This window comes from Rhinatrema bivittatum, chromosome 5, assembly GCF_901001135.1.
Source record: "Rhinatrema bivittatum chromosome 5, aRhiBiv1.1, whole genome shotgun sequence".
In the NCBI taxonomy this organism is placed as follows: Eukaryota; Metazoa; Chordata; class Amphibia; order Gymnophiona; family Rhinatrematidae; genus Rhinatrema; species Rhinatrema bivittatum.
Window position 1 is genome coordinate 197,699,517 of NC_042619.1, and position 12,724 is coordinate 197,712,240.

Here is a 12,724-nt window from a genome sequence, read left to right on the forward strand (position 1 = left end):
TTGTTTCAGCTTCTGCCAGCCCTTTTACTCCATTGCTGGCATTAGTGTGTGTGTGTCCCTGCAGCCTTTTCCTTGCTGGGCGCCTGGGGCTGCTTGGCATGGATCAGTTCTGCCAGGGGAGAGCAGGAGCAGGGATGGATGTACCGATGATCTCTAGGAGCTACAGGCAAAAGCACCAACTCTGCCTGGAGCTACAACATTGTCGGGACCGGGACCGAAAGATACCAAAGTGGTAGGAGCAATTGCAATCCCCAAGGCCTGGATGCCCAGCGAGGAAAAGGCTGCATGGAGACACAACCTAGCATCAGAAAACTATTCAAGAAACGAAGGGAGTTTAAAGTAGCTCAACAAAGCTAATGCCAGCAATGGAGTAAAAGGGCCTCCAGACAGGCGCTTTCACTTAACTCCTGTCCTGACCCAGGCTTCAAAAAAACCCTGCAGTAACTGATCTCCCTGCTAATGTGGCTCCCTGCATAGCCCATGAATAGAAAATTGCCTCCTTTACATGCCATTTGCATGCCCTCGCGCAAACCTGCCACAGGTGTATGAAAGTGATTTTTCCGCACTAAACATGTAACTCCATACACGTGCAAGAGTAGCGTGGAACACCACGTGCAGAATCCCACAGCAGGTTTTGCACAGCTTATTACATCAGCCCCAGTTTTTAATTGGTAGACAGTTTAATGCTGTTTCATAGAATGTGATATGTGCCGACTGTATATTGTTGAATCAACATTGTTATGTGACTGAATAATAAAACATAAGATGAGGTTTACAAAATTGTATTTCTATTTTATAACCAATAGGACCGTCTTGTGTCTATGACTTTGGACAAGGACCAGGAAGTAGCAGTTCAAGCCATGAAACTTTTGATATATATGTCACAGTAAGTTTTTTGGGTTTTTTTTCTTTGCATTTTTGTCAATAATTGTTACCAAATGAGGACTCCTGTGAAGTAGGCTTGGAAGGGTAATATATGCTATTACAAAAGACACGTGTTTAAAAGATAAAGAAAAGGAATGTATAAAAAACATATAAAAAGTAAAATAGATAATTATAACAATCCCAATAAATACAAAAATATATAAAATATGCATTATTATAAGTGTCTTACTAAAAGGATCAATAAAAATGCATAATAATAAATTAAAAAGTAGCATATAGAACAAATTACATACATAAAATCAATATCCTAAATGTTTTTTAATTGATCAAAAATGCATAGAAAACTAAATCACATAAAAGAAAATCATAGACTCAACATGATTATGTTTCGGCTTTAGACCTGCATCAGGCTACATATAGGTAACACAATAATAGTGAAAGAGATGTATTCTGACAATACCTATAACTAGTTCCCAACCTTTTTGGGAGCGTGGACCCCTTCTCGGCTTCCAAAATATTCATGGCCTCCCAACATGCTTCTCTTTTTACCTGCAGTTATATGCCCTATGTAGAAAAGTTATTAATGTAATAAAAAATAATTGTAGTATATGCACACCAGACTCATTCATAGTATATAAAATGTATTAAAATATGCTTACTGATATATAGGGAATACATATAATTACAAAGCACAGTAGTAAATGTGCAAGAACGTACTCATATTCATTAACTTATATAGTGTAACTACAGGCAGCCACACACCTGAATCTGGAGTGACTGGGGGAATGGACTGGTGGAGGGAGAGAGAGAGAGCCAGACTGGTGGAGATGGACTGGTGGAAGGAGAGAGAGACTGATCAGGGTAGACTGATGGGGAGAGAGAGAGAGACAAACAGACTGGCAAGAAAGAAACTGGTGGAGGGAGAGAAAGAGACTAGAGGAAATGGACTGGTGGAGAGAGAGACACAGACTGTAGAAATGTACTGGTAGAAAGATAGCAACAAATGTGGAAATGGACTGGTGGGAAGAGAGAGAGAGACTGATCGAGAGAGAGTATGGTGGGAATGCACTGATGGAGGGAGAGGGAAAGAGAGTGACAGATGGATAGACTGGTGGAGAGAGAGAGAGTGACTGGCGGGGATGGACTAGTGGCGAGAGAGAACGGCTGGAGGGGGGTGAACTGATAAGAGGGAGAGAGAGAGCAACTGGCTGGGATGAACTGCTAGAAGGAATGAGAGTATGACTGGTGGGGCCGGACTGGTGGAATGAAAGACAGAGACTTGCGGGAATGAACTAGTAGAGGGAGTGAGGGGACTGGATGGGATGAACTCTGTAGCAGAGAGAAAGTGAGAGACTGATGGGGAAGGAGGGATGTTTGAGACAGGCTCATGTTACTAAAAGGTAGAGAAAAATATGGTGCATCTATTTCCCTCCAGCCACTACCCTATTAGTTCGATCTTGGCTTGTGTCCAATGGCTCTCTCACTACCTGCCTGTTGCCAAATTCCATATAGGCAGAGACAGGACACTCCTACTCATAAGGAGTCACTGACTGCTACAAACATTTTGCACCATTATTGCATGGTACTGGGCATGCATGTCAGTGGCATCTCTGGTCAGCAGAAACCCCTGGCCAGTTTCAACCATCTAGTAAAACTACCACTAAAATTATTCAGGAGTATCAATCAATAAAAGTTCTTCTATATATTTCTTCTCAGATCAAATTCATGGAAGTTGAAGAATAGAAACTTTTTAAAATAAATAAACAGGAGTGTGACAGAATCCCAGTATAAAATCTGCACCTTAAGTTTTACAATATCCTGTGTTCACAGAAACTCGACCAGCAAAGGATGCAGAGCAAAACATTTCCCCTTCTCTAGAAAAAAAAAAAAGCAGCAAATTCTGGTGTCATCTCAATAACAGCAACAGAAACTCCCTCCACAACCAGGAACATTGCATAATATAAAATCTTGTGGTACTATAAAATCCTAACTGCCAGTCTCAAACAGTAGCAACTCTATCTATGAAAAGGCAAGACTGCAAATATTACACCAGGATCTAAAACACCAGTACACCTGATATTAGGAAAACATAACATGTCAGGTTGCTATAGATCCCTTTATAGAAATTATATGCTAGCAGAATACCTCACCTAAGTCACACTTGCAGAACAGCAAATACAGAATAAAGACACACTAAAGTGTAAATAGAAACGTGCAGATAGAAACTGGACTGGAAACTGCAAGAAGCCAAACTGCCTGCATTGCAATAATGGAAAAACAGAAATGTTGCCATTCCTTATAAAACATCAAACAATGCAGTCAAGAAATGTAAAATATCTATAGTAAAACCATACTAATAAAAATAATAATTCAAAACAGCAGACATATAGAACATTCAATAATTAAAAACTCATATAAGCTATTTTTAAATTTCCCAAATAAAATATTTCAAAACATCAGACACATTAAATAACAGCCAACAATTAAAACTGATAAGGATTTTTAAAAAATTTCTACACTCTTCATACCTGAAAATTTTGGATTTCCAGTCATCCTGAGATTGCCATGGATTAGTAGGAGTGTATGTGTATATGTATGTGGGGGCACAAACTTTCTTCTCTCTCTCACTCACACACACACTCACATACACATATGTTCCCTCTCTCACACACACTCATAAACATATGCTCCCACTCTCTCTCTCTTTCACACACTTGTTCTCACAAACATGTTTCTTTTCTCTCAAACACACATGCTCTCTCACACACATACTCTCTTTCTGACATTCACAAATCACACATACACACGCAAGCTCCCTCTCTCTCACATGTACACACACATGCTCACACTCCCTCTCTCTCATCTGGGCCTCTCCCTTTCTTTTTCCTGGGAGAGGATGGAGGCCTGTTTCTCACTCAGTGGTTTGGGATGCGCAGGCCTACTTGTCTTGGTCGACCCTGTGGCCTCCTTTAGTCTTTATCCACTGGCAGGATGGAGTATGCCAGCTGCCCCACGGTCTCCTTCAGTCTTCAGTTACTGGCGAGATGGAGTGTGCCAGTGGCCTGTAGATCCTCCTCTTTCATAGTCACTGCAGGATGAGGTTGGCGGCCTGTTGGGCCTCTTCTTTCATGGCATGGGCTTTCTCTTCTCTGCCCACAGCTCATTTCCCATGGACTCCCTATTATGTTCTAGCAGACCCCCTAGGGATCTGCGAACCACAGGTTGAGAACCACTGAATTATAAAATAAACATAAATAATAAAAACACAAATAACAGTAAGTCATTGAAAACACACATCAAAATATTATTGAGGGAAATTACTCTTATGTATGAGGAGAAAATAAAAAACAGAAAATACTTCAAATGAAAAAAGAGGAAAACAAAAAATAGCCTCCTTGATCTGAAGGTTAAAAGTCCCTATTTTGAAAAATGTAGAAAGAATTTGTAAATTATTGCTCAGAATGTACAATATAAAATATTAAAAAGTAAGTAAAAATGAAAACTAAAATATAAAATGAAAATAAAAATGATAGTGATAGAGTGTATCATCTCAAACAGAACAATGTCAGAGGAAAAATGTAATGGAAAATGTGTCTCTTTTTTTTCAAAGGATAGCACTAGTGTCCTACAGGAGGACAGTAATGCTGTGCTTTAAAAACAGAATATACAATATAAAATATAAAATATACTAAAATTATATATTAAAAACAGAATATAGAAAATTAGGGACTATGTAATATATTATTATTATTATTATTATTATTATTATTATTAAAGGCTTTTATATACCGAATTTCTTGATACAGATCAAATCAGCTCGGTTTACATCAAACAAGTAGGAACTGTAACCAACCAAACAGTAAAGACAATTTGAAGGAGAGTAAAGTTACATTATAACAAGGATGTGTAACTTGGAGGAGGAAATAAGAAGGGGGACGAAAGATTAAGATATACATTGGAATATGCGAAGGTGACAAGGAGAAGTCCTCATGATAAATTTGTAAAACATGTATGGAGATAAATGCTAAACCACATGTAAAATAATGGAAAAATTACTACTAAAGCGAACAAAAGAAGGAAAAAAGGAAGAAAAAAGAAATAAAGGGGAAAAAAGCCAAAGGGAAGTCCAGAGTAGAAAAAGGAACGAGAGAAAAAGGGGGAAGGGGCAAAAGGATGAGGAAAAAAGGACAAGACCAAAGAAGAAAAATGAAAAGAAGGAGGGGTAAGTGGAAAAGGGGAGGGAAGAAGATAGGGGGAAATGAAGGTGGGGAGAGGGAACAAAGGAAGGGGTAAAAAGCTAAAGAAGGTGGAGAAGGGAAGTAAAAGGGAAGAGGGGAAGGAAGAGGAGGGAATGGGAAGGGTGAGAGGGGGATAGCAAATGAAAGGAAAAAGAGGAATCAACGGGCTTAAAAAATGTGCCTGAAGTTAAACAAACATGGAATAAAAAAAAGTATAGTGGAGAAAACAAATAAGGAAGTCACAGTCTAAAAAAAAAAATCTAAGCCTAAGTGGCCAGTATAATCAACCTTCATATTGACAATACGGTATTCATACTTTATCAGATCTTTGGATTAGGACCTTGTGTAAAACAAAGAATGGCCAAAAATGTCCCTCTTCAAATAATCTTTCTCTGCTCTGTCTGAAAGTAAACACAGTTTGGAATACCCATTATAATCTTAATATTATAATATCAACAAGTGAGCAAAAAGAATTAAAATAAAATTAATCAAATGAGTACCAGAGCCCATATATTTGATGAACCAGTGATGGTGAATTCCAGTCCTTGAGTGTCACAAACAGAACAGGTTTTCAGGATATCCACGAGTATGCATGAGATAGATTTGCATACAATGGAGGCAGTGCATACAAATCTTTCTCACGCATATTCATTGTAGATATCCTGAAAATCTGCCCTGTTTGTGGCACTCGAAGACTGGAGTTCACCATCACTTGCATAAACCATAGCATTAGGAACCAAGCAGTTTTGGGTCTTAGACTAACTGGTAAATTTTATTTCAAACTTCTGTTATGCTGAGTTTGAAAATATAATAACTGCCAGTGGGCTTATGATATATCATCATAAATAAACCATTTTACACCTTTCTTATTAAGATGTCCAAATATGGGATCTCTTCTATAGTACTATTCACCTGGAATCTTAAATGTTGGGCTCGCTCATTCACCCCATAAGTTGTTCAGAGTCTTAACGTTTCCGAAAGGACATGATCTGTATATCAATTTCCAAGAAAAACATTGTTTTGGAAAATATGATTTGATGGAAGGAGGGATAACCAATGGGAGGATCAACTGGGTGGGGGTGTGGCACTTTATGTCTGGGAGGGTATAGAGTCCAACAGGCTAAAGATCATACAAAAGACTAAATGCTCAGTAGAATCTATATGGATAGAAATCCCATGTGTGTTGAATAAGAGTATAGTGATAGGAGATTACTACCGTCCACCTGGACAAAATGGTCAGACAGATGATGAAATGCTAAGAGAAATCAGGGAAGCTAACCAATTTGGCAGTGCAATAATAATGGGAGATTTCAATTACCAAAAGAACAGCGAAGCAAAGCCTTGCACATAGGCAAGTCACCAAAGACAATAGTGCAAGTACAAGTCTTTAGATTCCACCAGTGTTCCAAAATAAATTGTTTATTCACACAATATATATAGTTGATAATGGGCAACTCCACAGATATCAACATGTATTTGTATAAGTCCCCCGACACGGTCCCGTGTTTCGCTGTCGCTGCATCGGGAGGGACCACAATTTCAATAAGGTCTACAATAAAAACAAATATAAATGGTAGAACAAAAAGGACATAGGATACTTATTCTAATCGGCAGTCATAATACAAGTGCACACCTTTTAGGTGAATCATGGAGCGCAAACGCCCTCATCACTGTTAACCTTTTAAAGAACAGGATTGGCGCCAAACAGGATTCCATCGCGAGATCCCTGAACCAATCACAACGGAGCAAACACTCAACCGAACAGGTGCCATTCAATCTCTTTATTCATACCACTCGGGTAAATGGTATCAAGGGTAAATATCCACCTCTGTTCTTTCCTTCCCAGTATTTCAGGATAGTCACCTCGCCTGGACGGGCGAGGGACCACCTCCAACACTGAGAAGTTAAGATCAGAGATAGCGTGATCAAATTGAGACCATTGAGAATACCAGAGGTTCATCCATTCTTAAGAGATGGATATTGGAGCAGTGCTCAATCATTCTAGTTTTCATCATTCTGGTCATTTTTCCTACATACACAAGGGGACAGGGACATTGCACGGCGTACACCACACCCTTTGTTGTACAATCAGATTTCGCACGTAATCGAAAGATACGTCCAGTATTCGGATGGATAAAGGAAGAAGCTGCATTGGTGTGGATGCACATCTTACAATGTCCGCAAGGGCTATGTCCACCCTCCACCCGTGCCTCAATCATGTTACTAGAAAACTCTGTGTGTACCAGCTGGTCACGGAGATTCCTGCCCCTCCGAAACGTGAATCGTAAGGAACCATGAAAAAGGTTTGATAATGACAAGGCGTGCCAATGTCTCCGAATCATGGCAGCAATAGACTTGCTTACAATCGAGAATGGTAAGATACAATTGAAAAAACCTTCGTCCGAACCCGAAGGAGGAAGGAAAAGTCGATCACGGTTTGTATACAACGCCCGTTTGAAGGCTTTCTTAACCACTTGTGTGGGGTAGCCCCTGTCCAAAAGTCCTGTGGTCATAAGCTGGGCATGGTACAGAAAATCCTTATGGGATGAGCACAGACGCCGGAGGCGTAAAAACTGGCCTGTGGGGATATTGTCTCTTAATGGTTTTGGGTGGCAGCTGGAGTATGATAATAAAGTGTTCCGGTCCGTCTCCTTGCGAAACAGTGAGGTAGTGAACTGATTGCCCTCCACAGAGATTAAAATATCCAGAAAGGCTATTTGAGATGGATGGATACAAAAATTAAACTGTATATGGGTGTTTAACGAGTTCAGCCAATCTATAAACATATAAAATTGGATATCAGTGCCCACCCATATGATCAAGACATCGTCAATAAAACGTAGCCAAAGATGTATCAATGAAAACCAGTACTTGAATGTAAACCGGTGTGATATCTCAATTGAGATGAATGTCGGTATATAAAAATAATAATAATAATAATAATAAAATAAATAAATATATTGTGTGAATTTATTTTGGAACACTGGTGGAATCTAAAGACTTGTACTTGCACTATTGTCTTTGGAGATTTCAATTACCCCAATATTGACTGGGTAAATGTAACATCAGGACTTGCTAGAAATATAAAGTTCCTAGATGTAATAAATGACTGCTTCATGGAGCAATTGGTTCAGGAACCAACAAGAGAGGGAGCTATTTTAGATGTAATTCTTAGTGGAATGCAGGATTTGGTGAGAGAGAGGCAGGCGTAAATAAGACAACAAAGGTAGGGGGGGGATTTAGGTAGGGCTGGGAGCGGGTTAGATAGGGGAAGGGGAAGGGAGGGGAAGGTGGGGGGGAGCAGAAGGGAAAGCCATCGGGGCTCCCCTAGGGCTCGACGTGCGCAAGGTGCACAAGTGTGCACCCCCTTGCGCGTGCCGACCCCGGATTTTATAACATTCGCATGGCTGCGCGCGCAGATATAAAATTGGGCGTAGATTTGCGTGCACAAATCTACGCCTACACGTAGGTTATAAAATCTGGCCCATAATAAAAACTTTAAAAAATATATCCGAAGCAAGAAACCTGTCAGGGAGTCGGTTAGACCATTAGATGACCGAGGGGTTAAAGGGGCTCTTAGGGAAGATAAGGCCATTGCAGAAAGACTAAATTAATTCTTTGCTTCCGTGTTTACTAATGAGGATGTTGGGGAGATTCCAGTACCAGAAATGGTTTTCAAGGGTGATAAGTCAGACGAACTGAACCAAATCACTGTGAACCGGGAAGATGTAGCAGGCCAGATTGACAAACTAAAGAGTAGCAAATCACCTGGACCGGATGGTATGCATCCTAGGGTACTAAAGGAACTAAAAAATGAAATTTATGATCTATTAGTTAAAATTTGTAACCTATCATTAAAATCATCCATTGTACCTGAAGACTGGAGGGTGGCCAATGTAACCCCAATATTTAAAAAGGGCTCCAGGGGTGATCCGGGTAACTATAGACCAGTGAGCCTGACTTCAGTGTCAGGAAAAATAGTGGAAACTATTCTAAAGATCAAAATCGTAGAGCATATAGAAAGACATGGTTTAATGGAACACAGTCAACATGGATTTACCCAAGGGAAGTCTTGCCTAACAAATCTGCTTCATTTTTTTGAAGGGGTTAATAAACATGTGGATAAAGGTGAACCGGTAGATATAGTGTATTTGGATTTTGAGAAGGCTTTTTTTTTTATTTTCTATTTTCAAATTTTCACAATTAATCATGAAATACATCTTTATGAGAATTTGGTTCATATTCCGGAATCACATTAATCTTATCTTACTCAAAAACAATATGAAAAAAGATACTTTTCTTTCCAAATACATTCCTAAATATAAGAATTACTGAGGCAAGAACACATTGAACGAGTTAAACAGGAATTTCAAAGTATGTTAACAGAATAAGATAGGTGGGCAACCAATATATACTTAATCGATCACACATCAGGATTCTCTAGGAGATGACCCAATAAGAAATCCTTCAGTTGTTTAGGTTCAAAGAAAACATAAGGATTTTCAGAAGGCATTTGACAACGTCCCACATGAGAGGCTTCTAAGAAAACTAAAAAGTCATGGGATAGGAGGCGATATCCTTTCGTGGATTACAAACTGGTTAAAAGACAGGAAACAATATGCCTATCTTCAAGTTACTCATTTCATTAAATCAGAGAAATTCTCTTTGACAGACACGCTAGCAGTTCAAACACTACGGGAAAAGGTTCAAGTGGGAAGAAGAAGTAAACCCTCTGTTTCTTATTTTTACAAGGAGATGATAGGGTATTCCGATTTGCAACCCCTAAATTTACTATATGCCAGATGGCAAGGGTGGCCCCTTTTTTCCTTAACACATGCAGAGTTTGTGAAATGTTTTGAAAGTTTGAAGGCAATATCGGAAAATGTTCTTCTGCAAGAAACGCAGTACAGATTTCTCTGGATGAGCTATATTACACCCAAACGAGCCCATCAAAAGAAAATCGCACAAACATCCCAATGTCCAAAATGTACCAGACCTGACGGCAACTATTTTCATTATTTTTGTGACTGTAAAACATTTTCTCATTTTTGGAAATAAGTGAGTCATGCTTGCTCAACTATTCTGAAAAAACCTCTACCGCCAGACCCCAACCTTTGGTTATTCGGGATGGATGAATTGATGCATACCAAGTTATCCCCTCCCGAACTTTTATTTGTCTCAAAGCAGGTCTGGTGGGCAAACAGGTCATTCTAGTTCAATGGCTAGATGCCAGTGCTCCTAGTTATGACCATTGATTTAAGAAATTGGTGCGTCTTTGTTCTATGGAGCACGCCATTCTCATACCAGCTATGCCAAAGAAATCTGTACAGACCCCGCAAATTTGGGCAGCTTTTACAGATTACCTGGCCCCAAGGGTGGGAAACTATGTGGATCCCTGGCTACGAGATATGACGCATAACCGCTGAAGGAGGACATTGCATACTATCAACGCCGGAAAATCTCTCCAATAATAGAAACTGCATCAGGAAGATCCATCAGTGCTCAAACACGGACATTCTCCCCTGTACCAAAGGACAAGAAGGGAAGGGAAAGGGAGGGATAGAGACTGGGGGAGGGGGCGGTTGGTCATAGAGTGTATAACAGGGTTTGATCTGTGAAAGTTAAGTTTGTAATGTTCAAAAATCCAATAAACATATTTATAAAAAAAAAAAAAAAAGACAGGAAACAGAGAGTAGATTGACTAAATGGTCAATTTTCTCAGTGGAAAAGGGTAAACAGTGAAGTGCCTCAGGGATCTGTATTTGGACCGGTGCTTTTCAATCTACCTTATAAATGGCCTGTGACCGACGGCCCGCAAATGCGCAGTAGAGCGCAGCTCTACTGCGCATGTGTGGGCAAGGACGTCGGTCAGAAAAAAAAATGGCGGTGGGGCCGCAGGAGCGGGAGGAGAAGCAGCGGCGCCGCGCGTGCGCGGTGCCGCTACTTCTCCTCCCCAGATCTGCCTGCAGATCTCGGGGGGGGGGGTGTCGCTCCCGCGCCCCCCCCCCCCGAGATCTGCCGGCAGGAGCGGGAGGAGAAGTAGCGGCACCGCGCGCTACTTCTCCTCCCCAGATCTGCCGGCAGATCTCGGGGGGGGGGGGGCGCGGGAGTGACACCCCCCCCCCCCGAGATCTGCCGGCAGGAGCGGGAGGAGTTAATGGAGCTGGGTGAGGGTTGCGGGAAGTCGCGCTTACGGCGCCGGGAGGAAATGGAGGTGGGTGTGGGCTGCGAGGAGTTGCGAGTACGGCGTCGGAAGGAAATGGAGGCGGGTGAAGGGAGGGACTGAGTGGGAGGGAGGGAGAGGGGGACTGAGTGAGTGGGAGGGAGAGGGGGGCGAGGGGGGACTGAGTGAGTGGGAGGGAGAGAGAGGGGGGACTGAGTGGGAGGGAGTGAGGGAGAGGAGGGAGTGAGGGAGAGGGGGGAGAGAGGGAGGGAGGGACTGAGTGAGAGGAGAGGGAGGGTGGAGAGGAGTGGGTGGGGGAGGGGGGTGGTGAAGAGTGAGGGGAGAGAGAATGAGGGGGAGGTGAGAGACAGAGGGATGTAGCCTGTTTTAACGGGCTTAACGGCTTGTATATATATAAATGATCTGGAAAGGAATACGACGAGTGACGTTATCAAATTTGCGGATGATAACAAAATTATTCAGAGTAGTTAAATCACAAGCAGACTGTGATACATTACAGGAGGACCTTGCAAGACTGGAAGATTGGGCATCCAAATGGCAGATGAAATTTAATGTGGACAAGTGCAAGGTTTTGCATATAGGGAAAAATAACCCTTGCTGTAGTTACACGATGGTAGGTTCCATATTAGGAGCTACCACCCAGGAAAAAGATCTAGGCATCATAGTGGATAATACTTTAAAATCGTCAGCTCAGTGTGCTGCAGCAGTCAAAAAAGCAAATAGAATGTTAGGAATTATTAGGAAGGGAATGGTTAATGGTACGGAAAATGTCATAATGCCTCTATATCGCTCCATGGTGAGACCACACCTTGAATACTGTGTACAATTCTGGTCGCCGTATCTCAAAAGATATAGTTGCAATGGAGAAGGTACAGAGAAGGGCAACCAAAATGATAAAGGGGATGGAACAGCTCCCCTATGAGGAAAGGCTGAAGAGGTTAGGGCTTTTCAGCTTGGAGAAGAGACGGCTGAGGGGGGATATGATAGAGGTCTTTAAGATCATGAGAGGTCTTGAACGAGTAGATGTGACTCGGTTATTTACATTTTCGAATAATAGAAGGACTAGGGGCATTCCATGAAGTTAGCAAGTAGCACATTTAAGACTAATCGGAGAAAATTCTTTTTCACTCAACGCACAATAAAGCTCTGGAATTTGTTACCAGAGGATGTGGTTAGTGCAGTTAGTATAGCTGGGTTCAAAAAAGGTTTGGATAAGTTCTTGGAAGAGAAGTCCATTAACTGCTATTAATCAAGTTTACTTAGGGAATAGCCACTGCTATTAATTGCATCAGTAGCATGGGATCTTCTTGGTGTTTGGGTAATTGCCAGGTTCTTGTGGCCTGGTTTTGGCCTCTGTTGGAAACAGGATGCTGGGCTTGATGGACCCTTGGTCTGACCCAACAAGGCAATTTCTTAT

At 41.3% G+C, this 12,724-nt stretch overlaps 1 protein-coding gene across 2 annotated transcripts in view; it reads left to right on the top strand.

The window, feature by feature from the left end:
- The window catches only part of LOC115092303 (cohesin subunit SA-2-like), a 360,840-nt gene that overhangs the window by 140,849 nt on the left and 207,267 nt on the right, over positions 1-12,724 (top strand). For both annotated transcript variants that reach the window (XM_029603069.1, XM_029603070.1), the window contains one exon: positions 807-886. In XM_029603069.1, the coding sequence (XP_029458929.1) occupies positions 807-886 (80 nt within the window). The remainder of the gene's footprint in view (positions 1-806; positions 887-12,724) is intronic.